Source organism: Heterodontus francisci, chromosome 8 (assembly GCF_036365525.1).
Source record: "Heterodontus francisci isolate sHetFra1 chromosome 8, sHetFra1.hap1, whole genome shotgun sequence".
Lineage (NCBI taxonomy): Eukaryota > Metazoa > Chordata > Chondrichthyes > Heterodontiformes > Heterodontidae > Heterodontus > Heterodontus francisci.
Window position 1 is genome coordinate 4,472,883 of NC_090378.1, and position 26,514 is coordinate 4,499,396.

A 26,514-nucleotide genomic window follows, 5' to 3' on the forward strand; every position below is an offset into this window, starting at 1 on the left:
CCTTCAACATTCACTGCCTCCACCACTGACGCACAGTGGCAGCAGTGTGTACCATCTACATGATGCACTGCAGCAACTCACCAAGGCTTCTTTGACAGCACCTTCCAAACCCGCAACCTCTACCACCTAGAAGGACAAGGGCAGCAAATGCATGGGAACACCACCACCTGCAAGTTCCCCTCCAAGCCACACACCATCCTGACTTGGAACTATATGGCGTTCCTGGGTCAAAATCCTGGAACTCCCTTCCTAACAGCACTGTAGGTGGACTGCACACCAGATGGACTGCAGCAGTTCAAGAAGGCAGCTCACCACCACCTTCTTGGGGGAATAGGAATGGGCAGTAAATGTTGGCCTAGCCAGCGACACCCACATCCCAGAATAACAAAAAGCATGATCTGCCTCTTACAAACCTGTTCAAATCTTACAAATCAATTAACTCGAACCTCTCCAAGTATCTGTTGATTTATTACCTAATTATTGTTTCTAAAACCTTACCCACCATTGATGTTAATCTAACTGGCCTGTAGTTGCTCGGGCTGTCCTTATACCTTTTCTTGAATAAGGGTGTCACATTTGCCACTCTCGAATTCTCTGTCACCTCCCCCATATACAGGGAAGATTGGGAGATTATGGCAAGCCCTTCTGCTATCTCCATCCCCACTTCCTTTAGCAACCTGGGATGCAAGTCATCTGAACCAGGTGACTTATCTATCCTAAGCATAGCCAGTCTTTTTAGTCTGTTTCCCCCCTCTCAATTTTTACCCTATCCATTTCCTCTACCCTCTCCGCTTCACTCAATATTTGTCAGATTCCACTTCCTTAGTGAATACTGATACAAAGTACTCATTAAGTATATTAACCTTGCCCTGCATCTCTAAGCATATACCACTCCACCTCTTACTACCTGCTTACTATTTACTTGCCAGTAGAAGATTTTTGGGTTCCCTTTTCAGTTGACTGCCATTCTATTCTCATATTTTCTCTTCGCCAGTCTTAATTTCTGCTTCACCTCCCCTTTGTTTAATCACATCATAATCTCTATCTCACTCAAAATCCAAGGAGCCTTGTTTTTGGTTTCTTTACCTTTCACCATTTTTGAAATGTTCTTAGCCTGTACCTGAAGCAACTCTTCTTTAAAGAGCATCCATTGTTCTGATACAGCTCTTCCTGCCAGTCTTTGATTCCATTCTACCCTGGCTAGATCCCTTCTCACTGCATTAAAATTAGCCCTCTGCCAATCTAGAAATTCTACCTTATTTTGTTTCTTGCTTTTCTGCTTAACTAATCTAAAGCCTTATGATAAGATGATCACTCTTACCCAAGTGCTCCCCCACAGACATTTGGTCCACTTGGCCCAGCTCATTTCCCAGCACCAGATCCAGCAATGCCTCCTTTCTAGTTGGGCTGAGAACATACTGATCAAGGAAGTTCTCCTGAATACTTTTCAGAAGGCGGTGGTATAGTGGTCATTGGAAAAGTAATCCAGAGTACAGGCTAATGCCCTGGGGACATGGTTTTGAATCCCACCACGGCAGATGGTAAAATTTGAATTCAATTAATAAATCTGGAATTAAAAGCTAGTCTAATGATGACCATGAAACCATTATTGATTGTTGTAAAAGCTCATCTGGTTCACTAACATCCTTTAGGGAAGGAAATCTGCCGTCCTTACCTGATCTGACCTACATGTGACTCCAGACCCACAGCAATGTGGTTCACTCTTAAATGCCTTTGGAAATGGCCTAGCAAGCCACTCAGTTCAAAGACAATTAGGGATGGGCAATAAATGTTGGCCTAGCCAGCGATGCCTACATCCCACAAACAAATAAAAAAAAAGAAATTCCTCCCCCTCTTCGCCCTTTATGCTAAAATTATCCCAATCAATATTTGGGTAATTAAAGTCCCCCAATATCACTCTATAGTTCTTGCACATCGCTGTGATTGCCCTGCAGACTTGCTCCTCTCTCACTATTTGGAGGCAAATAGAATACCCCAGTAGCGTGATTTGCTTCTCAACTCTGACCAAATGGATTCTGTCTTTGCCTCCTCAAGGGCATCCCTTCTTTCCAACACTACAATGTCTTCCCTAATCAGTACCACCCCACCTCCCTTTTCTCCTCTATCTTTTCTGAACACTTTATATCCTTGTATATTAAGCGACAGTTCTCACTATTTTTAAGCCACATTTCCATTATTGCCACTACATCAGGAGTCAGGACCTCTAGGGTTGTAATCTCGGGATTACTCCCTGTGCCACGTGCCAGTGAGGCTAGAAATAGGAAGATAGTGCAGCTAAACACGTGGCTGAACAGCTGGTGTAGAGGGAGGGTTTCAGATATCTGGACCATTGGGATCTCTTCAGGGACAGGTGGGATCTGTACAAGAAGGACGGGTTGCATCTAAACTGGAGGGGCACAAATATCCTGGCTGCCAGGTTTGCTAGCGTCACTCGGGAGGGTTTAAACTAGTGTGGCAGTGGGGTGGGAACCAGAGCAGTAGGACAGCAAGTGAAATAAATGAAGGGGAACTAGTAAATAAGGCCAGTAGGACTAAGAGGAAGAGCAGGCAGGGAGATGTTGCGGAGCACAGCGGGATTGGTGGTCTGAAGTGCATTTGCTTCAATGCGAGAAGTATAACAGGTAAGGCAGATGAACTTAGAGCTTGGATTAGTACTTGGAACTATGATGTTGCTATTACAGAGACTTGGTTGAGGGAAGGACAGGATTGGCAGCTAAATGTTCCAGGATTTAGAAGCTTCAGGCGATATAGAGGGGGATGTAAAAGGGGTGGGGGAGTTGCATTACTGGTTAAGGAGAATATCACAGCTGTGCTGCGGGAGGACACCTCGGAGGGGTCATGCAGCGAGGCAATATGGGTGGAGCTCAGGAATAGGAAGGGTGCAGTCACGATGTTAGGGATTTGCTACAGGCCTCCCAACAGCCAGCGGGAGGTAGAGGAGCAGATATGTAGACAGATTTTGGAAAGATGTAAAGGTAACAGGGTTGTAGTGGTGGGTGATTTTAACTTCCCCTATATTGACTGGGACTCACTTAGTGCTAGGGGCTTGGATGGGGCAGAATTTGTAAGGAGCATCCAGGAGGGCTTCCTGAAACAATACGTAGATAATCCAACTAGGGATGGGGCCGTACTGGACCTGGTATTGGGGAATGAGCCCGGCCAGATGGTCGAAGTTTCAGTAGGGGAGCATTTTGGGAACAGTGACCATAATTCCATAAGTTTTAAGGTACTTGTGGATAAGGATAAGAGTAGTCCTCGGGTGAAGGTGCTAAATGGGGGAAGGCTAATTATAACAATATTAGGCAGGAACTGAAGAATTTAGATTGGGGGAGGCTGTTTGAGGGTAAATCAACATCTGACATGTGGGAGTCTTTCAAACGTCAGTTGATTAGAATCCAGGACCAGCATGTTCTTGTGAGGAAGAAGGATATGTCTGGCAAGTTTCGGGAACCTTGGATAACGCGGGATATTGTGAGCCTCGTCAAAAAGGAAAAGGAAGCATTCGTAAGGGCTGGAAGGCTAGGAACTGACGAATCCCTTGAGGAATATAAAGACAGTAGGAAGGAACTTAAGCAAGGAGTCAGGAGGGCTAAAAGGGGTGATGAGAAGTCATTGGCAAACAGGATTAAGGAAAATCCCAAGGCTTTTTATATGTATATAAAGAGCAAGAGGGTAAATAGGGAAAGGGTTGGCCCACTCAAGGACAGAGAAGGGAATCTATGTGTGGAGCCAGAGGAAATGGGCGAGGTACTAAATGAGTACTTTGCATCAGTATTCACCAAGGAGAAGGACTTTGTGGATGATGAGCCTAGGGAAGGGAGTGTAGATAGTCTCAGTCATCTCATTATCAAAAAGGAGGAGGTGTTGGGCGTCTTGCAAATCAAGAAGGTAGATAAGTCCCCAGGGCCTGATGGGATCTCGCCCAGAATACTGAGGGAGGCAAGGGAAGAAATTGCTGTGGCCTTGACAGAAATCTTTGCATCCTCATTGGCTACAGGTGAGGTCCCAGCGGACTGGAGAATAGCCAATGTTGTTCCTTTGTTTAAGAAGGGTAGCAAGGATAATCCAGGAAATTATAGGCCGGTGAGCTTTACGTCAGTGGTAGGGAAATTATTAGAGAGGATTCTTCGCAACAGGATTTACTCCCATTTGGAAACAAATGGACTTATTAGCGAGAGGCAGCATGGTTTTGTGAAGGGGAGGTCGTGTCTCACTAATTTGATTGAGTTTTTTGAGGAAGTGACGAAGATGATTGATGAAGGAAGGGCAGTGGATGTTATCTATATGGACTTCAGTAAAGCCTTTGACAAGGTCCCTCATGGCAGATTGATACAAAAGGTGAAGTCACATGGGATCAGAGGGGAGCTGGCAAGATGGATACAGAACTGGCTCGGTCATGGAAGACAGAGGGTAGCAGTGCAAGGGTGCTTTTCTGAATGGAGGGATGTGACTAGTGGTGTTCCGCAGGGATCAGTGCTGGGACCTTTGCTGTTTGTAGTGTATATAAATGATTTGGAGGAAAATGTAGCTGGTCTGATTAGTAAGTTTGCGGACAACACAAAGGTTGGTGGAGTTGCGGACAGTGATGAGGATTGTCAGAGGATACAGCAGTATATAGATTGGTTGGAGACTTGGACGGAGAAGTGGGAGATGGAGTTTAATCCGGACAAATGTGAGGTAATGCATTTTGGAAGGTCTAATGCAGGTGGGAAGTATACAGTAAATGGCAGAACCCTTAGGAGTATTGACAGGCAGAGAGGTCTGGGTGTACAGGTCCACAGGTCACTGAAAGTGGCAATGCAGGTGGATAAGGTAGTCAAGAAGGCATACGGCATGCTTGCCTTCATCGGTCGGGGCATAGAGTAAAAATTGGCAAGTCATGCTGCAGCTGTACAGAACTTTAGTTAGGCCACACTTAGAATATTGTGTGCAATTCTGGTCGCCACACTACCAGAAGGACGTGGAGGCTTTGGAGAGGGTACAGAAGAGGTTTACCAGGATGTTGCCTGGTCTGGAGGGCATTAGCTATGAGGAGAGGTTGGATAAACTCGGATTGTTTTCACTGGAACGACGGAGGTGGAGGGGCGACGTGATAGAGGTTTACAAAGTTATGAGCGGCATGGACAGAGTGGATAGTCAGAAGCTTTTTCCCAGGGTGGAAGAGTCAGTTACTAGGGGACATAGGTTTAAGGTGAGAGGGGCAAAGTTTAGAGGGGATGTGCGAGGCAAGTTCTTTACACAGAGGGTGGTGAGTGCCTGGAACTTGCTGCCGGGGGAGTTGGTGGAAGCAGGTACCATAGAGATGTTTAAGAGGCATCTTGACAAATACATGAATAGGATGGGAATAGAGGGGATACGGACCCCGGAAGTGCAGAAAGTTTTAGTTTAGGCAGGCATCAAGATCGGCGCAGGCTTGGAGGGCTGAATGGCCTGTTCCTGTGCTGTACTGTTCTTTGTTCTTTGTTCATACTGCTTCTGGTTCTCTCCCTTCCCCCTGCAGAATATCCTCCATCCTCTCAGTGATGTGCTTTACTGATTGAAGTAAATAAAGATGATCTGATAGCCAATACGGAGACGTGGCAGCAGGATGACAAGGACTGTGTCCTGAATATTGAGGGGTATATGACATTCAAGAAGAATAGGGAGCCAGGTAAAGGTGGAGGGGTAGCACTGTTATTCAAGGAAGGCATTGATGCAATAGTTAGAGATGACCTTGGTTCAGGAGATCAGGTTGTAGAATCGGTTTGGCTGGAGATGAGGAATAGTAGGGGAAAGAAGTCACTAGTGGGAGTGGTCTGCAGGCCCCCGAACAGTGACCACAATGTAGGACGAAATATACAAGAAGAAATATTGGGTGCTTGTGATAAAGGATCAGCAATAATCATGGGTGATTTTAATCTTCATATAAACTGGAAAAATCAGATTGGCAATAGTAGCCTGGATGAGGAGTTCATAGAATGCTTTCGATATAGTTTCTTAGAGCAGCACGTTCTGAAACCAACCAGAGAGCCGGTTATATTAGACTTGGAATTTTGTGTAATGTGATGGGATTAATTAATGACCTCAAAGTAAAGGCACCTCTAGGTAGCAGCGATCACAATATGATTGAATTTAAATCCAGTTTGAAAGAGAGGAGAGGGTCTAAGACTAGTATTTTTAACTTGAATAAGGGCAACAATGTGGGCATGAAAGCTGAGCTAGCTAAAGTGAAATGGGTTACTAGGCTAGGAGATAGATCAATAGAGAAACAGTGGCAGATATTTAAGGGGATATTTCAGAATACTCAGAATAAGTATGTTCCTGCTATAAAGAACAATTCTAAGGGGAGGACCCACCATCCGTGATTAACTAAAGATGTTAAGGTAAGCATCAAACTTAAGGAAAAAACATAGAATTGTGCAAATAATTTGCTTCTGTCTACACTATAGAGGATACAAAAAACATTCCAGTATTAGCTGTAATTCAGGAGGTGGAAGGAAGAGAGGAACTTGGTGAAATTACAATCACTAGGGAAGCGGTACTGACCAAACTGATGGAGCTGGAGGCTGACAAGTCCCCCGGTCCTAGCGTCCTAAATGAGGTGGTTAATGAGGTAGTCGATGCATTGGTGTTAATTTTTCAAAATATGCTGGATTCTGAAAAAGTTCCATCAGACTGGAAAGTAGCAAATATTCCCTCTATTCAAGAAGTCGGGGAGGCAGAAAACAGGTGACTATAGGCCAGTTAGCTTGACGTATGTCATGGGGAGGTGATAGAATCAATCATTAAGGAGGTTAAAGCTGGGCACTTGGAAAAACTCAAGATAATCAGGAATAGTCAGCATGGTTTTGTGAAAGGGAAATTATGTGACGCAGTGGTTTGCACTGCAGCCTCACAGCTCTAGCGACCCGGGTTTGGTTCTGGGTACTGCCTGTGTGGAGTTTGTAAGTTCTCCCTGTGACCGTGTGGGTTTCCGTCACGTGCTCTGGTTTCCTCCCACCGCCAAAGACTTGCAGGTTGATAGGTAAATTGGCCATTATAAATTGTCCCTAGTGTAGGTAGGTGGTAGGAGAATGGTGGGGATGTGGTAGGGAATATGGGATTAATGTAGGATTAGTAGTTGTAGACTTAGCAGTTGGCAGGAAAAAAGACAGTAGCGCAAGGAGAGAGCCAACTGTGTAACAGCCCCGACAACCAATTTTATCTGCAGCACCTGTGGAAGAGTCTGTCACTCTAGAATTGGCCTTGATGGCCACTCCAGGCGCTGCTTCACAAACCACTGACCACCTCCAGGTGCTTTCCCATTGTCTCTCGAGACAAGGAGGCCAAAGAAGAGTATAAATGTGTGGTTGTTGGTCGGTACAGACTCGGTGGGCCGAAGGGCCTGTTTCAGTGCTGTATGACTCTATGTTTAACCAATTTATTGGAGTCTTTTGAAGGAGTAAAGTGCGCTGTGGATAAAGGGGAGCCCGTTGATGTACTGTATTTGGATTTCCAGAATGCATTTGACAAGGTGCCACATAAAAGGTTATTGCGCAAAGTAGGAGCTCATGGTGTAGGGGGTGACATATTAGCATGGATAGAAGATTGGCTGGCTGGCAGAAAACAGAGTATGCATAAATGAATGGGTCCTTTTCTGAGTGGCAGGATGTGATGAAATACAGTACATCAATGGGCTCCCCTTTATCCACGGCGCAGTTTACTCCTTCAAAAGACTCCAATAAATTGTCCTTTAGGGGTCTGTGCCAGGGCCTCAACTTTTTACAATTTATATCAATGACTTCGATGAGGGGAGCGATGGCATGGTAGCTAAATTTACAGATGACACAAAGATAGGTAGGAAAGTATGTTGTGAAGAGGACATAAGGAGCTTGCAGACTGATCTAGATAGGTTGAGTGATTGGGCAAAAATCTGGCAGATGGAGTATAATGTGGGAAATTGTGAAGTTGTTCACTTTGGCAGGAAGAATAAAAAAGAGTATTACATAAACAGAGAATGACTGCAGAATTCCAAGGTGAAGAGTGATCTAGTTGTTCTAGTGCAGGAGTCACAAAAAGTTAGTATGCAGGTACAGCAAGTAATAAAGAAGGCTAATGAACTGCTGTCCTTTATTACGAGAGGAATTGAAAATAAAAGTAGGGATGTTATGCTTCAGTTATACAGGGCATTGGTGAGACCACATCTTGAATACTGTGTACAACATTGGTCTCCTTATTTCAGGAAGGATGTAAATGTGTTGGAGGTGGTTCAGAGGAGGTTTACTAGATTGATACCAGGAATGAGTGGGTTGTCTTCTGAGGAAGGGTTAGACAGACTGGGCTTGTTTTCACTGGAGTTTAGAAGAGTGAGGGGAGACTTGATTGAAGTTTATAAGATCCTGAACAGTCTTGACAAGGTGGATGTGGAAAGGATGTTTCCTCTTGTGGGTGAGTGCAGAACGAGGGGCACTGTTTTAAAATTAGGGGTCGTCCTTTAAGGACAGAGATGAGGAGAATTTTTTTTTCTCAGAGGGTTGTGCAACTTTGGAACTCTCTGCCTCAGAAGGTGTGGGAGGCCGGGCCATTGAATATTTTTAAGGCAGAGGGAGATAGATTCTTGTTAGACAAGGGAATCAAAGATTATCGGGGGTAGATGGGAGTGTGGAATTCGAAACACAAACAGATCGGCCATGATCTTATTGAATGGTGGAGCAGGCTGGAGGGGCCGAATGGCCTACCTCTGCTCCTAATTCATATGTTCGTATGTACCCTGGCACCCATAAATTCAATTGTTTAATAAAAATCTGGAATTGAAAGCTCGTTTCAGTAATGGTGCCATGTAACTGTCTGGATCACTAATGTCCTTGAGGGAAGGAAATCTGGCGTCCTTATCTGGTCTGGCCTACATGTGACTCCAGACCCACAGCAATGTGGTTGACTCTTATATGCCCTCTGAAATGGCCTTGCAAGACACTCAGTTGTTAAGGGCAGTTAGGTATGGACAGCAAATGTTGGCCTCTTACAGCTTGTTGGGTGACCATCTCCTGGAAAGTACGATCTAGGAATTCTCCTGCTCCCTGATGCTCCGCAGTGACTCCAGCTGCCCTGCAAGCTCAGAAATCCTGAACTTGAACTGAAGCAGCTTGGACGTGGTTGGCCAAGATATTTAAACTATTAATATTAATTAATGTCTCTATACCTGCTCTGTGCTCCTGCTCTTATTAATTCACTCAGTTATATTCACCCTGATTGAGGTTATTAATTTTCCAGATCCTAATTTGAAAGACTGCCCGAGAGCAAAAGAGAAATACTCTCTAGCCAATTAGTTACCACTTTCCTGTGACATCACTCCTTGATTTTTTTTTCTTGGTTTCCGCTTGCAGCACTCTCTCTCACTCTTAACCACCATGCTCGCGGACCTTCCCCTGTTCTCGATAAGGTGCCACCCAAAAAGTTAATACGCATGATAAGGGCTGATGGAGTTGGGGTGGGGGGTGGTGGTATTTAAGGAAGGTTGTACTTGCCTTGGAGGCAGTACAGCAAAGGTTCATTAGGTTGGTTTCTGGGATGAGAGGGTTGCCCTATGATGAGAGGAAATTGGGCCTATGCTCTTTGAGGTTTAGAAGAATGAGAGGTGATCTCATTGAAACATACAAGATTCTGAAGGGGCTTGACAGGGTAGACACTGAGAGATTATTTCTTCTGGCTGGGGAATCTAGAACCTGGGGACACCGTCTCAGGATAAGGGGTCGATCATTTAGGACTAAGATAAGGAGAAATTTTTTCACTCAGAGGATTGTGAGTGAATCTTTGGAATTCTTGATCCCAGAGGGTTCTTTATTGAGTATATTCAAGGCTGAGATTGATAAAATTTTTGATCTCTCAGGAAATCAAGGGATATGGGGAGCAGGCGGGAAAGTGGAGTTCAGGACAAAGATCAGCCAAAGTTGACTCTTTGTTAACCATAAAGAAAGCCCATTTACTCACCAAACAGCAAACAGAACTCATGACTGAAACTACAGGAAAATCTCTCAATAGAAGCAGGATTATTTCCCCAACAAAATGCAGTTACAGAATGCAAATTAAGTGCGTAAAACCAATCCCGGCAAAACCTACAGCTGTGTGGTCTTCAGGCATGATTGGTGGGGAAATTAACCAATCATCTCCACTCTGACAGGGAGTTGTGGTATCACTCCAAACAGGGATTGTGAAAGTCTCAATAGAAATGCAAGTCCTTTCTTGATTTATAATCCAATGACAAAAATAAAGAGATAATGTCTGGCTTTAAAATAGGGTCTGATTTGCATCTGAGTGCCCTAGTCCAACTATCCGCTGCCCCCGCCCACCTGAAAGCCATAATTGGTACAGGCTCTCGGTGAGCCCGTGGCATTGCTCCTGGTGAGAGGGAGGACACAATGGATTGTTAATCAACAAAATGTAATGGGAAAAATCTGACGGAAATTAACTGTGAAGCTTGCAGCAGTATATCTATAAATGACCTCAAGACCACCTAGTTCCACCTCTGTAACATCACCAGTCTCTGCATCTGGCTGAGATCATCTGCTGCTGAAACCTTCATCCATGCCTTTATTATTTCCAATCTTGACTATTCCAGCACACACCTGGCTGGTCTCCCAACTTGCACCCTGCGCAATCTTCAGCTTTTTAAAAATTTGTTTCATGGGACCTGGGCAACGCTGGCTAGGCCAGCATTTGTTGCCCATACCTAAGTGCCCTTGAGAAGGTGATGGTAAGCTGCCTTCTTGAACTGCTGCAGTACACCCGCAGTGCTCTTAGGAAGGGAATTCAGGATTTTGACCCAGCGACAGTGAAGAAATGGCAATATAGTTCCAAGTCAGGATGGTCTGTGGTTTGGAGGGGAACTTGCGGGTGGTGGTGTTCCCATGCATCTGCTGACCTTGTCCTTCTAGGTGGAAGAGGCCATAGGTTTAGAAGGTGCTGTTGAAGGAGGCTTGGTGAGTTGCTGCAGTGCATCTTGTAGATGGTACACACTGCTGCCACTGTTCATTGGTGGTGGAGGGAGTGAATATTGAAGGTTGTGGATGGGGTGCCAATAAAGCAGGTTAGAAACAGAAAAATAGGAGCAGGAGTAGGCCATTCGACCCTTCGAGCCTGCTCCGCCCTTCAATATGATCATGGCTGTTCATCCAAACTCAGTAACCTGTTCCCGCTTTCTCCCCATATCCCTTGATCCCATTAGCCCTAAGAACTATATATAGCTCTTTCTTGAATGTATTTAATGATTTGGCCTCAACTGCTTTCTGTGGTAGAGAATTCCACAGGTTCCCCACTCTCTGGGTGAAGAAATCCCTCCTCATCTCAGTCCTAAATGGTTTACCCCTTTTCCTTAGACTGTGACCCTTGGTCCTGGACTCTCCCGCCATCAGGAACATCCTTCCTGCATCTAGTCTGTCCAGTCCTGTTAGAACTTTGTAGGTTTCTATGAGATCCCCTCTCATTCTTCTAAACTGTAGCGAATACAAGCATATTGGACCCAATGTCTCTTCATACGTCAGTCCTGCCATCCCAGAAATCAGTCTGGTGAACCTTCGCTGCACTCCCTCCATAGCAAGAACATCCTTCCTCAGATAAGGGGACCAAAACTGCACACAATATTCCAGGTGTGGCCTCAACAAGGCCTTGTATAATGGCAGCAAGACATCCTTGCTCCTGTACTTGAATCCTCTCGCTATGAAGGCTAACATACCGTTTGCTTTCTTAACTGCCTGCTGCACCTGCATGCTTACTTTCAGTGACTGGTGCACAAGGACACCCAGGTCTCGCTGCACTTTCCCAATCTATCGCCGTTCAGATAATCTGCCTTTCAGTTTTTGCCACCAAAGTGGATAACCTCACATTTATCCACATTATACTGCATCTGCCATGTATTTGCCCACTCACTCAACCTGTCCAAATCACCCTGGAGCTTCTCTGCATCCTCCTCACAGCTCACACTCCCACCCAGCTTTATGTCGTCTGCAAACCTGGATATATTACATTTAATTCCCTCATCTATATCATTAATATGTATTGTGAATAACTGGGATCCTAGCACTGATCCCTGCGGTACCCCAGTAGTCACTGCCTGCCACTCGGAAAAATAGCCAATTATTCCTACTCTGTTTCCTGTCTGTGTACCAGTTCCCTATCCATGTCAGTACCTTACCCCAATCCCATGTGCTTTAATTTTGCACACTAATCTCTTATGTGGGACCTTATCGAAAGCCTTCTGAAAGTCCAAATACTCCGCATCCACTGGTTCTCCCTGATCTATTCTACTGGTTACATTCCCTTTCGTAAATCCATGTTAACTTTGTCCGATCCTGTCATTGTTTTCCAAGTGCTTTATTACATCTTTTATAATGGACTCTAGCATTTTCCCCACTACTGATGTCAGGCTAACTGGTCTAGAATTCCCTGTATTCTCTCTACCTCCCTTTTTAAATAGTGGGGTTACATTAGCTACCCTCCAATCTGTTGGAACTGTTCCAGAGTAGATAGAATTTTGAAAAATGACCAGCAATGCATCTTTTATTTCGAGGGTCACTTCCTTAAGTACTCTGGGGTGTAGATTATCAGGCCCTAGGGATTTATCGACCTTCAATTCTATCAATTTCCCTAACACCATTTCCTTACTAATACTGATTTCATACAGTTCCTCCTTCTCACTAGACCCTATGTTCCCCAACATTTCTGGAAGGTAATTTGTGTCCTTCTTTGTGAAGACAGAACCAAAGTATGTATTTAATTGGTCTGCCATTTCTTTGTTCCCCATTATACATTTTCCTATTTCTGTCTGTAAGGGACCCACATTTGTCTTCACCAATCTTTTTCTCTTCACATCTATAGAAGCTTTTACAGTCAGTTTTATGTTCTCTGTAAGCTCTCATACTGTATTTTCCCCTACTTAATCAATCCCTTTGTCCTCCTTTGCTGAATTCTAAACTGCTCCCAATCCTCAGGTTTGCTGCTTGTTCTGGTCCAAAAAACCATCACGTACGCACTCCAGGAATTCCTCCTCTACAGTATTACTGCTAATTTGGTTTGCCCAATCTATATATAGATTAAAGTCACCCATAATTACAGTTGCACCCTTATTCCATGCATCTCTAATTTCCTGTTTAATGCCATCCTCTACATCACCACTGCTGTTTGGGGGTCGATATACAAATCCCACCAATGTTTTCGGCCCGTTGGTATTTCTTAGCTCCACCCATACAGATTCCACATCAGGATTCTCTGAGCTAATATCCTTCCTCACTATTGTATTGATTTCCTCTTTTACTAACACTACTCCACCTCCTTTCCCTTTTTGCCTGTCCTTCCTAAATATTAAATGCCCCTGGATGTTCAGTTCCCATCCTTGGTCACCCTGCAGCCATGTCTCCGTAATCGCAACTATATCATATTCATTTACATTTATTTACACGGTTAATTCTGCACATTGAGACACAATGCCTTTATGCTTGTCTTTTTAACATTCTTAGTCATCTTAGCATTTTTTCGCACTATGGCCCTATTTGTTTCTTGCCTTTGATTTCTATGCCTTCCACTTTTGTCTTTTTGTTTCCTGTCTTCTGTTTCTATCCTTGTTTCCTCCTCCTCAGTCTCCTCACTCAGGTTCCCATCCCCCTGCCATTCTAGTTTAAATCCTCCCCAACAGCACTAGCAAACGCCCCTGTGAGGACATTGGTTCCAGTCCTGCCTGGGTGTAACCCGTCCCACTTGTACAGATCCCACTTTCCCCAGAACCGGTCCCAATGTCCCAGGAATCTAAATCCCTCCCTCCTGCACCATTTCTCCAGCCACGCATTCATCTGGTCTATTCTCCTGTTCCTATACTCACTAACACGTGGCACAGGAAGTAATCCTGAGGTTGCTTTGTCCTGGATGGTGTTGAGCTTCTTGAGTATTGGAGCTGCCGGCCGAAAAACGATCCACCTATTCTAATCCCACCTTCCAGCATTTGGTCCGTAGCCCTGCAGATCCTCTTACTCTTGATGTATTGATAAAACATCTTTGGGTTCACCTTGATTTTGCTTGCCAATATTCTTTCATGCCCTCTCTTTGCTTTCCTAATTTCCTTTTTGATTTCACCCTCCACTTTCTGTACTTCTCTCGGCTTTCTGTAGTATTGAGTTCTCGGTGTCGGGCATAAGCTTTCCTTTTCTGCTTTATCTTACCCATTAGGCTCCTTGACATACATGGGGCTCTAGATTTGGCCGCCTCACCCTTTTTCTTTGTGGGAGCATGTTTACTCTGAACTCCTTGAATCACCCCTTTGAATGCCTCCCACTGTCCTGATACTGATTTACCTACAAGTAGCTGTTTCCAGTCCACTTTCGCTAAATCACTCCTCAGTTTAGTGAAATTGGCCTTGCCCCAATTGAGAACTCTAACTTCTGTTCTATCTCTGTCCTTTTCCATAATTTTGTTAAAACTGACATAATTATCATCACTACCATCAAAATGCTCTCCCACTGCCACCCCTTCCACCTGCCCATCTTCATTTCCTAAAACTAAGTCTAAAACTGTGCCCTCTCTTGTTGGACTTGCTACACACTGGGCAAAAAAGTTCTCCTGAATGTACCTCAAGAATTCTGCTTCCTCAATTCCTTTCACACTCAAACTATCTCAGTTAATATTGGGGTTATTAAAATCCCTATTACTGCCCTTTTGTTCTTGCACTTGTAGATGGTGGACAGGATTTGGGGAGTCAGGAGGTGGGTTATTCCCTGCAGAATTCCCAGTCTCTGACCTGCTCTTGTAGCCACAGTATTTATGTGGCTGGTCAATGGTAACCCCCCCTAGGATGTTGATCGTGGGAAATTCAGCGATGGTAATACCATTGACTGTTAGGGGAAGATAGTTAGATTCTCTCTTGATGGAGATGGTCATTGCCTGGCACTTGTGTGGCACGAATATAACTTACCACTTATCAGCCCAAGTCTGAATGTTGTCCAGGACATGGATATGGACTGCCTCAGTATCTGAGGAGTTGCTAATGGTACTGAAGCTCATCTGCTGTGCGTATCCTAACTCACACCAATTCTCGTTCACCCATCACCCATTGTGCTCACTGTCCTACATTGACTCCTGGTCCAACAATACCTAGATCATAGAATGGTTACAGCACAGAATGAGGCCATTAAGCCTGTTGTGTCTGTGCTCGGTTTCTGCAAGAGCAACTCAGCTAGTCCCACTCTCCTGCCCTCTAATTTAAAATTCTTATCTGTTTTTTCAAATCCCTCCATGGCCTTGCCCCTCCTTATCTCTGTAACCTCCTCCAACCCCACAACCCTCCAAGATCTCTGCGCTCCTCCAATTCTGGCCTCTTGAACAACCCAATTTTCATTGGCGGCCATGCTTTCAGCTGCCTGGGCCCAAAGCTCTGGAATTCCCTCCCTAAACCTCTCAAGCTCTCTGCCTCTCTCTCTCCTTCCTTAAGACACTCCTTAAAACCTACCTCTTTGACCAAGCTTTCGGTCACCAGCCCTCATGTCTCCTTATGTGGCTCACTGTCAAATTTTGATTATAGCTCCAGTGAAGCACCTTGGGATTTTTTACCAGGTTGAAGGTGTTATAAAAATGCAAGTTGTTGTTGTAAATTGTAGAAATGGTAAAATGGCCATTTTATGTAACATTCCAACATTCTGTAATTTGTTTCAGATGAGATCCCATCAGTCACACAGGACACGGGAGTGATCTCGACTGATGTGCCCCCATCAGTGGGAGTGACAACAGAGAAACTGACAAATCCAGTATCAAAAAGATCTGTAAATCCTGGGGAATCAACAGGAACACTGGAAGTGAAAGGGTTCACACACCGATGCAACGATCCAGTTGCAGACGTTGAAGATTCCAAGGTGGGAGAAGGGACAGTGAAGATCACTGGGAGTGAAGACACTGCCAATTCCTTTCGGAATGACGAAGCAGGACAGATTGAGAGTTCGGAAGGGCTTCCCAGGAATGCAAAAGAAGCAAACTTTGAGAATGAGGAAGTACTTTTGGACTGGGCAGCACCAGCAGAACAAGAAACAGAAGAAGGAGGAGGAAGATTCCTTGAAGAAAAGGACAGGAAGATCAAAGGTGTGAACACATCAGATGGAGATGGAAGGCAAGGCAGAGGAGTTGGAGACACAGAGGATTCAAGATCTGCAGATCAAAGGCTGGTTACACCAATCAGTGAGGGGGAATCTCCCACAGACCCGAACCCTGCAAAATCTGAGGAACACACACATGTAGTAGACAATGTGGAAGCTCAGGGTGCACCAGAGAATGCAAAGCAGAGCGTGTCAGCGGTGAGTACGATCCTGTCTGAAGCGCGACTACTGAGTTTGGGAGTGTCTGAGGCAGGTCCTGATGTGGAAGAAAGGGAATATGTAGGAAATGAGGAAGCTGGAAGAGTAAAATCACCCAGCCCAGTGCTGAGGTCCATCCTCAATGTCGGAGGAAGCGGGGAGGAGGAAGCTAGTTTCAAACAAGAGGGATTTGTAATAAAGCATGAACAGGAGAAAAACCTGAGTCAAACAATATCCTCTTCCGATGATTTAGAAACTGGAAATGAGGATAACAAGGAAACGCTGGCATCTATTGTGATAGCGGGATTCAAACTTGAGAAAATGGATGATGGAACGGCAAGTAAGCTCCTTAGTCCAGTGCTGGCAACTGGAGAATGGGAAAGAGCTACTATAGATCAGACAGGCATTTCCAGAATGGAATTGGAAGGCATGGAATGGAAACCCAGAGTCACTCCAGAGCTGGAGAATGAAACTTGCAAAGGAGCAGAATCAGAAGAGCAGACGAGTGGCATGAGATTAGAAGTTTTGGAATTGAGTGCTGTAGATATTGGAGAAGTTTATGAAGCACATGATGGAAAACTCACCGAGGGGTCAGTATCAAAACGTCAGGAGTGTGAGTGGGAATTGGTTCAGAGCAATGAAGATCCTGAAGGAGCTTCTAAGATCAGAATATTGCGAGACCTTCCCAGGGCTGACATTGATCCAGTAGAGAATGGCCCAGTGGGAAAAGGATTGGAGATTATTGATGAAGACGAGCTAAGAAAGGGCTTCTTCCCAATTGGAAGTTACCAGGAAGGTAGCAGAAGTAATCCTGAGGTGAAGGTTAGTGATCTGGAACAGATCCCTTCTGAAGGTCAAGATAGAGTAAGCATTGTATATTCATTGGAAGAACGAATGGAAGACAAGGTGATTGGGGTAGACTTTGAAGTAAACAAAGAGGCTGTTTCTAAGGAAAATTCCAAAACTGCAAGTATGGAGATGGGAAGCCATGAAGAAGATATTCACGCAATGGAGCCACCATCTCTGATTGTTGAGCCTAGGGCAGAGCTGAAAGTTCCAGCTCTCAATGTGGCATCTGAAGCACAACCAGGGCAGATTATGATAAACTCAGATGCTGCTCCTGAAACCGGTCCAGAAATACAATCAGGAGAGACAGAAAGGGATTCTGATACCAAAGAGGACATGTCTGCTCCCGCAAGCAAGTTTGAGAATCGTGAAGTGAGGTTAATGGAAGCAGGTTCAGGAGGAAATGATGGGGAGTTGGATTTGAGATGTCTGACCTTAGAGGCCGGGAGAAGTGAAGAAACTGATGACAAAATGGATGGAGATTTACAAGTACAAGTGCAGGAAACGGTGGCAGGTTTTGTGACACACAGTGAAGTCTGCTCGCTAATTGATGGCAAACGAAGCCAAACAGAATCTGGCCACCAGGAAATAAAAGGAGTGGAGATGAAAGAAGATTTGGAAGCTTTAACAGATGATGCTGAAACTCACTCATTTGCAGGGATCAGGCAGGAAGATGAGAGAGGGGTGAAATTACAAGATGACGAGGCAGATTTGGGAACTAAGACTGAAACCCACCCACTGAAACGCACAATAGGCTCGCAGCTGCTCCTTGAGGGAGAGCACTCAGGTACAGAAAATCAGGTAACAGAAGTCAGGGCAAAGCAAGAAAGTGAAATGGGAAAATCAGAGAAACATTTGGGACATTTGACACCAGAGGCCACGCCATTGGCGAAAGCTGCTGAAGGTGGCCCCGAGGCAGTCCGAGGATTCAGCGGCTCAGAGCCCAGGGATTGTTGGGAGGATCCTGAGGCTGAGAGACATAAAGTGGCAGAGCCCAAAGCGGCGGTAGCTATGGGCCATACTGCAGCAGAGGCCATCGAGACTAATGTAGGAATAGCTGAACTAGCAGCTGAAAATAAAGTAGAAAGAGTTGGGGAAAGGTTAGTAATGCAAAGGGTGACGGTCGTGGTGCACACACAGGACAGGGAATCATTAGAAACACAGGACAGGGAGATGATGGTACAAACACATGATGAGGAAACAGTATTAGAAACACAGGACAGGGAGGTGATAATAGAAACACAGGACAGGGAAACAGTGGCAGAAACACAGGCCAGGGAGGTGATAGTAGAAACACAGGCCAGGGAGGTGATAGTAGAAACACAGGCCAGGGAGGTGATAGTAGAAACACAGGCCAGGGAAACAGTGGCAGAAACACAGGCCAGGGAGGTGATAGTAGAAACACAGGACAGGGAGGTGATAGTAGAAACACAGGACAGGGAGGCGATAGTAGAAACACAGGACAGGGAAACAGTGTCAGAGACACAGGAGGCTGAAAAAGTGCTAGAAATACAAGACAGGGAAACAGTATCACAAACAAAGGACCAGGAAACAGTGTCAGAAACACAGGACAGAGAAACAGTGCTGGAAATGCAGAACAGAGAAACAGTATCAGAAATATGCAACCCGGAAAAATTGTCAAAAACACAGGACAGGGAAACAGTGTCAGAGACACAGGACAGGGAGATGATAATAGAAACACAGGGCAGGGAAACAGTGTCAGAAACACAGGATGAACAACCAGTGTCAGAAACACGGAACAGGGAACCAGTGTCAGAGACACGGGACCCAGAAACTGTGTCAGAAACACAGGCCAGGGGAACTATGGTAAAAATACAAGACCCAGAAACACAGGATAGGGGAATGTTCACTGAAACTCAACACAAGGATACTGGTCTAGAAACACAGAACATGGAGCCTGTGCCAGAAACACAGGACAAGAAAGGTGTTGAAGAAGCACAGGACAGAGATCTTGGTTTAGAAACACAGAATGTGGACACAGTGGCAGAAATTCAGATCAAGGATCCAGGGTTAGAAATGCAAGACAGGGCTCCTGGATCAGGAACACAGGACAGGGGGCCTAAGTTAAAAACACAAGCCAGAGTGGCTGGATCAGAAACACAGGACAGGGAAACAGTGTCAGAAACACAGGACAGGGATCCTGGGTCAGAAACACAGGACCAGGAAGCAGTGTCAGAAACACAGGACAAAGAAACAATGTCTGAAACATGGGACCAGGAAATAGTGTCAGGCACGGGGGTCAGGGAAACCGTGTCAGATACACAGGACCAGGAAGCAGTGTCAGAAACGCAGGACAAAGAAACAATGTCTGAAACATGGGACCAGGAAATAGTGTCAGGCACGGGCGTCAGGGAAACCGTGTCAGATACACAGGACCAGGAAACAGTGTCCAAAACGCAGGACCAGGAAACAGTGTCAAACATGGGGGTCAGGAAAATAGTGTCAGAAATACGGGATCAGGAAACTGTGGCCGAAGCACAGGATGAGCAAATAGTGTCAGAAACACAGGATCCAGAAACAGTGTCAGAAACGCTGGACATGGAAGTATTGACTGAAATTCAAGACAAGGATCATGGTCTAGAAATACAGAACATGGAGCCTGTGCCAGAAACAAAGGACAGGGAGGGTGTTGAAGAATTTCAGATTAATGATCCAAGGTTAGAAACCCAGGACATGGATCCTGAGTCAGAATCAGAGGGCAGAGAGGCAGAGGCAGAAACCTCTGTCAGGGAAATATTGGTAGCAGCACAGGACAGGGAGGCAATGGTAGAAACACAGGACAGGGAGGCAATGGTAGAAACACAGGACAGGGAGGCAATGGTAGAAACACAGGACAGGGAGGCAGTGGTAGAAACACTGGGCAGCGAGGCAGTGGTAGAAACACAGGACAGGGAGGTAGTGGTAGAAACACAGGACAGGGAGGCAATGGTAGAAACACAGGACAGGGAGGCAATGGTAGAAACACAGGACAGGGAGGCAGTGGTAGAAACACTGGGCAGCGAGGCAGTGGTAGAAACACAGGACAGGGAGGTAGTGGTAGAAACACAGGACAGGGAGGTAGTGGTAGAAACACAGGACAGGGAGGTAGTGGTAGAAACACAGGACAGGGAGGTAGTGGTAGAAACACAGGACAGGGAGGTAGTGGTAGAAACACAGGACAGGGAGGTAGTGGTAGAAACACAGGACAGGGAGGCAGTGGTAGAAACACTGGACAGGGAGGCAGTGGTAGAAACACTGGGCAGCGAGGCAGTGGTAGAAACACTGGGCAGCGAGGCAGTGGTAGAAACACAGGACAGGGAGGCAGTGGTAGAAACACAGGACAGGGAGGCAGTGGTAGAAACACAGGACAGGGAGGCAGTGGTAGAAACACAGGACAGGGAGGCAGTGGTAGAAACACAGGACAGGGAGGCAGTGGTAGAAACACAGGACAGGGAGGCAGTGGTAGAAACACTGGGCAGCGAGGCAGTGGTAGAAACACTGGGCAGCGAGGCAGTGGTAGAAACACAGGACAGGGAGGCAGTGGTAGAAACACAGGACAGGGCGCCTGGGTTAGAGACACAGGGCAGGGCGCCAGGGTTAGAAACACAGGGCAGGGAGACAATAGTGGGCACCCAGAATTACCGCACAGTGCAGGACACTAAAAGCCAGGAAGCAATGGAAGAACTGCAGGATCCAGAGACTGAGCACGGCCGGAATGAGGCAACAATAAGAGGAAAGGCACCCCGAGGATGTTCTGCCAGCGAGATGGAAAGCAGCTTCAACATTCCCACACAGCGATCTGTAGGACACTGGAGCATCCTGGATACAGACCCGATCTGCTCCGAGGCCCTGATGCGCTTAAATGCACTCGAGGAAGTGATGAGGAACCCAGAGTGTGCAACCGGAGAGGCCAACATTGTGGGAGCTGCTGGAGACAAACCTGCCAGGTCACCGTCATACGGCGATGGAGACACAGGAACGACTTTCTCCAACCAGAGCCACAGCATGGTCTCGACCAAGATCCAGCCAGAGACCAACAAGACCTCGGAGGCCGCCCACGTGATTTGTTTGAATCCTGCAGCCCAGCGGCGAGGTGATGTTTACGGTACATTGCCACAGCCAGAAACTGATGGTGAGCCGCTTCCAGCAATACTGGAGGCTCGGCCAAACCACAACCTAACCTGACCACCAGGGGAACATCCCCAGTAACATCAATGGTACGTCCTGAAAGTTTAACGCTTAATTTAAAACTAGTGCCCTCAAGTTTCCGTGCTCGTCTGTCATTCATTCTCAGGAGGGCTTCCACCGTCTGCCTTCTCAGGTTGACATATAATATCCCACGGCCACTATTTCGAAGAAGAGCTGGGGAGTCCTCCCCAATGTCCTGGGGCCAATGTTTATCCCTCAACCAATATCACTAAAAACAGATTATCCAGTCATTATCACATTGCTGTTTGCAGGATCTTCCAATGCGGAAATCGGCCGCTGTGTTTTCAATATTACAAGTGACTACACTTCAACAGATATTTCATTGGTTGCAAAGTGTTTTGCAATGCCTTGAAGTTGTGAAAGGTGCAATGAAAATTCAATTCCTTCTGTCCTGCTTTATTTTACTCTTTTTCTTTTCCTCTCTTTCTTGCTTTCCAGCTTTATCTTTCACACTGGTGCTCTCTCTCTTAACTGAAGTGGCCTAGCCAGTTAGTCAGTTGTCAGGCAGACGGCCTACCACCACCACCTTCTCCAGGGCAACTAGGAATGGACAATGCATGTTGCTTTGGCAGTGATGCTCACATCCATGAATGAATGGAAAAAAAGAAACTTTCCTGTGTAATATATCAGACGTATCAATGGGGTCCTGTCCCAGTCACCACCTCGACAAAATGTTCAAGCCCCTGGGATTCTTAGGAGTTCCTCCTTCTCCACAGTTCATCGGGAATCCCATTTACACATCAATTCTGGGCCAAGATAAGAACATAAGAAATAGGAGCAGGAGTAGGCCATTCAGCCCCTCAAGCATGCTCCACCATTCAGTAAGATCATGGCTGATCATCTGTCTCAACTCCACCTTCCTGCACTATCCCCAAATCTCTTGATTCCCTCAGTGCCCAAAAGTCTATTGATCTCAGTCTTGAATATACTCAACGTCTGAGTATTCACAGCTCCCTGGGGTAGAAAGTTCCAATGATTCACTATCCTTTAAGTGAAGACATTTCTCCTCATCCCAGTCTGAAATGGCTGTCCATTTATCTTGAGATTATGACCCCCTAGTTCTAGAATCTGCAGCCAGGAGAAAGAGCCTCTCAGCATCTATCCTGTCAAACTCACTCATTCTTATACATTTCAATGAGATCACCTCTCATTCTTCTACACTTGGGAGAGTAGTAACCCATTCTACTCAATCGCTCCTCTTTCACAAAATTCTCATCCCAGGAGTTCCTTTCCTTTAAGACAAAGGAACAGACTCCTGGCCCAACTCTCAGACCTTTTATGCCTCCTTTGTGTCTCCGGGTCCACACACACCGCACACACACACACACACACACCACCCACACACCACCCACACACCACCCACACACACACCGCACACACACCGCACACACACAGCACGCACCGCATACACACACACACACACACACACACACCGCACACACACAGCACGCACCGCACACACACAGCACGCACCGCACACACAGAGCACGCACCGCACACACAGCACGCACCGCATACACACACACACACACACCGCACACACACACAGCGCACACCACACACACACACACCACCCACCCACACACACCACCCACCCACACACACCACACACACACCACACACACCGCACACCGCACACCCACACACACCACCCACCCACCCACACACACCACCCACCCACACACACCACCCACCCACACACACCACCCACCCACACACACCACACACACACACACACCACACACACACACACACCACCCACCCACACACACACCACCCACCCACACACACCACCCACACACCACACACACACCGCACACACACACACCGCGCACCAACACACCGCGCACCAACACACCGCGCACCAACACACCGCATACACACACACCACCCACCCACACACACACACACACACCACCCACCCACACACACCGCACACACACACACACCACCCACCCACACACACCGCACACACACACACACACCGCGCACCAACACACCGCATACACACAGCACGCACACATACACACACACACACTAGTTTTGTGCTTTCTGTGCAGCTCTTATTTTCAATGCTGTAAAAGTTGCACATTTAGGAACTAAAACTCAGCCAAGTAAACAGAATTCATAAACCCCCAATTAAAGAGCTGAAGGTACCTGGGGAAGACTCAGAGCTGAGAGTAAATCCAGCGACCTACTGGGAGAACCTCACAGTGTGAAATCAACCAGCCTGCAGATGAGAATTACACTGAGAATTCAAACTCATTCAGTGTAAGAACAGGAGCTGATCTGTTCAGTCATGAGCTGAGCTTCAGACCTGAACTTTATTCAAATACTCTTGAATAGTCAACAGGAACCAAGCACAACTCTCAACTGGATGTTACATTGAGCAACAGCACGCTGGGAACAAGGAAATGTTCCCAGTTAGGCTGCACTCCAAATTCATCATTCAATATACCACGGAAAGTTTGTAAATAGTCAAAAGATAGGCCTTCAATAATACAGCACCTTTCACCATCTCACGATGTCTTAAAGCACTTTACAGCCAATGAAATAATTTTTGAAGTGCAGTCATTGTTGCAATTTAGGAAACACAGCAGCCAATTTGTACACAGCAAGCTCCCACAAACAACAATGTGAAAATGACCAGATTAATTTAATTTTAGAGATCTTGGTTGAGGGATAAATATTTGATTAGGACACTGGGGAGATCTCCCCTGCTCTTGGAAATCTTGTACCAAAATCTTTGGATCTTTTACATCTACCTGAGAGGGCAGGCATCTCATCTGAAAGACTGCATCTCTAACAGTGCAGCACTCCCTCAATACTGCCCCTCTGACAGTGCAGCACTCCCTCAATACTGCCCCTCTGACAGTGCAGCACTCCCTCAATACTGCCCCTCTGACAGTGCAGCACTCCCTCAATACTGACCTTCCGACAGTGCAGCGCTCCCTCAGTACTGCCCCTCTGACAGTGTGGCACTCCCTCAGTACTGACCCTCCGACAATGCAGCACTCCCTCAATAGTGACCTTCCGACAGTGCAGCACTCCCTCAATACTGACCTTCCGACAGTGCAGCACTCCCTCAGTACTGACCCTCCGACAATGCAGCACTCCCTCAATACTGACCTTCCGACAGTGCAGCACTCCCTTAGTACTGCCCCTCTGACAGTGCAGCACTCTCTCAGTACTGCCCCTCTGAGTGCAGCACTCCCTCAGTACAGACCCTCTGACAGTGCAGCACTCCCTCAGTACTGCCCCTCTGACAATGCAGCCCTCCCTCAATACTGTCCCTCTGACAGTACAGCACTCCCTCAGTACTGACCCTCTCACAGTGCAGCACTCCCTCAGTACAGACCCTCTGACAGTGCAGCACTCCCTCAGTACAGACCCTCTGACAGTGCAGCACTTCCTCAGTACAGACCCTCTGACAGTGCAGCACTCCCTCAGTACTGCCCCTCTGACAATGCAGCCCTCCCTCAATATTGTCCCTCTGACAGTGCAGCACTCCCTCAATATTGTCCCTCTGACAGTGCAGCACTCCCTCAGTACTGCCCCTCTGACAGTGAAGCACTCCCTCAGTACTGCCCCTCTGACAGTGCGGTGCTCCCTCAGTACTGAACCTCCAAGAGGCAGCGCTCCCTCAATACTGCCCCTCTGACAGTGCAGCACTCCCTCAATACTGCCCCTCTGACAGTGCAGCACTCCCTCAGTACTGCCCCTCTGACTGCGGTGCTCCCTCAGTACTGAACCTCCAAGAGGCTGCGCTCCCTCAATACTGACCCTCTGACGGTGCAGCACACCCTCAGTACAGACCCTCTGACAGTGCAGCACTCCCTCAAACTGCCCCTCTGACAGTGCAGCACTCCCTCAGTACTGACCCTCTGACAGTGCAGCACTCCCTCAGTACTGACCCTCTGATGGTGCAGCACTCCCTCAGTACTGCCCCTCTGACAGTGCGGTGCTCCCTCAGTACTGACCCTCTGATGGTGCAGCACTCCCTCAGTACTGCCCCTCTGACAGTGCGGTGCTCCCTCAGTACTGACCCTCTGATGGTGCAGCACTCCCTCAGTACTGCCCCTCTGACGGTGCGGCGCTCCCTCAGTACTGACCGTCTGACAGTGCAGCACTTCCTTGAAACTGATGTGGAATGTGAGCCTGGATTATTTGCTCATGTTTCTGGGTTGGAACCTTAACCTCTGACTTAGAAGCAATAAAGACATTGAGCCGTGGTTAACAGCCATGGCATGTGATACATGGTGCAATATGAGGGCTTATTTGGGGAGCATGTATAACCAATGCCCTGTGAGAATATGGTACTTGTGCGATAGCACCAAATTTTTTCATAGTGTCTTGTAGCACAGAAAGAGTCTATTCTTTCCCTTGTGCCTGTGCTGGCTCCTTGAGAGCACTATCCAATTAGTCTCACTCCTCCTGCTCTTTCCTGATAGTCCTGTAAATTTTTTCCCTTCAAGTATTTATCCAATTTCCTTTTGGAAGTTATTATTGAATCTGCTTCCACCGCCCTTTCAGGCAGCGCATTCCAGATCACAACAACTCACTGTGTAAAAAATTCTCCTCATCTCTGGTTCTTTTGCCAATGACCATAAATCTGTCCCCTGTGGTTACTGACCCTCCTGTCACTGGAAACAATTTTTCCTTATATAATTTATCAAAACCCCTTATAACACCTCTATTAAATCTCCTCTTAACCTTCTCTGCTTTAAGGAGAACAATCCCGGCTTCTCCAGTCTCTCCATATAACTGAAATCCACCTCTCTTTTTGTGTTTCGTTTCCCGTCAGCTTTCCAACATTGGCTGTTTGTATTCCAGGTGGTATTTCAACGCTGTGGCAGAGAAAGGGAGACACTCGGGGCACCAGACTGTCTGGTGGATCATCTAACCCAGAGCAGCAGGAACATGCACAAGCACACCTCCGCTCGTAGTCCCGTTTGCTGTAGGTTCTCCTGGCTCCTGAGTGACTCTGTGACTGCTTTGAAAAGAGCACTTCTTCCCTCTTCATCCTTCCAACATTGGAATTGTGACCACTGACAGAACCCAGCAGGGATTCCTCACTGTCACTCTGTTGGTGGGCTAACGTCGTTGCCTGGAAATGCAAAATTGGTACATTGTCTCTTATAATTTGTGTTCTGTTATG

The 26,514-nt window shown here is 46.5% G+C and overlaps 1 protein-coding gene across 1 annotated transcript; it reads left to right on the top strand.

Annotated features, from left to right (window-relative positions):
• Positions 1–1,513: 1,513 nt before the first annotated feature.
• Positions 1,514–26,514, top strand: LOC137373156 (uro-adherence factor A-like). The gene is made up of 8 exons (XM_068038014.1): positions 1,514–1,541; positions 5,564–5,671; positions 6,450–6,613; positions 9,866–10,112; positions 10,273–10,354; positions 11,475–11,536; positions 15,670–21,364; positions 26,190–26,514. The coding sequence occupies exons 1-7, from the start codon at positions 1,514–1,516 to the stop codon at positions 21,330–21,332; spliced, it is 6,354 nt and encodes a 2,117-aa protein (XP_067894115.1). The 3' UTR covers positions 21,333–21,364; positions 26,190–26,514.

Excerpts from the sequence above, each read along its gene's own strand:
- LOC137373156 (XM_068038014.1), top strand. The coding sequence starts at position 1,514 with ATGGTTTTGAATCCCACCACGGCAGATG. Across the intron at positions 6,614-9,865 it reads TAAATGAGGTGGTTAATGAG|GAAATCAAGGGATATGGGGA; the intron begins GTAGTCGATGCA and ends TTGATCTCTCAG. Across the intron at positions 10,355-11,474 it reads ATAATTGGTACAGGCTCTCG|CGAATACAAGCATATTGGAC; the intron begins GTGAGCCCGTGG and ends TCTAAACTGTAG.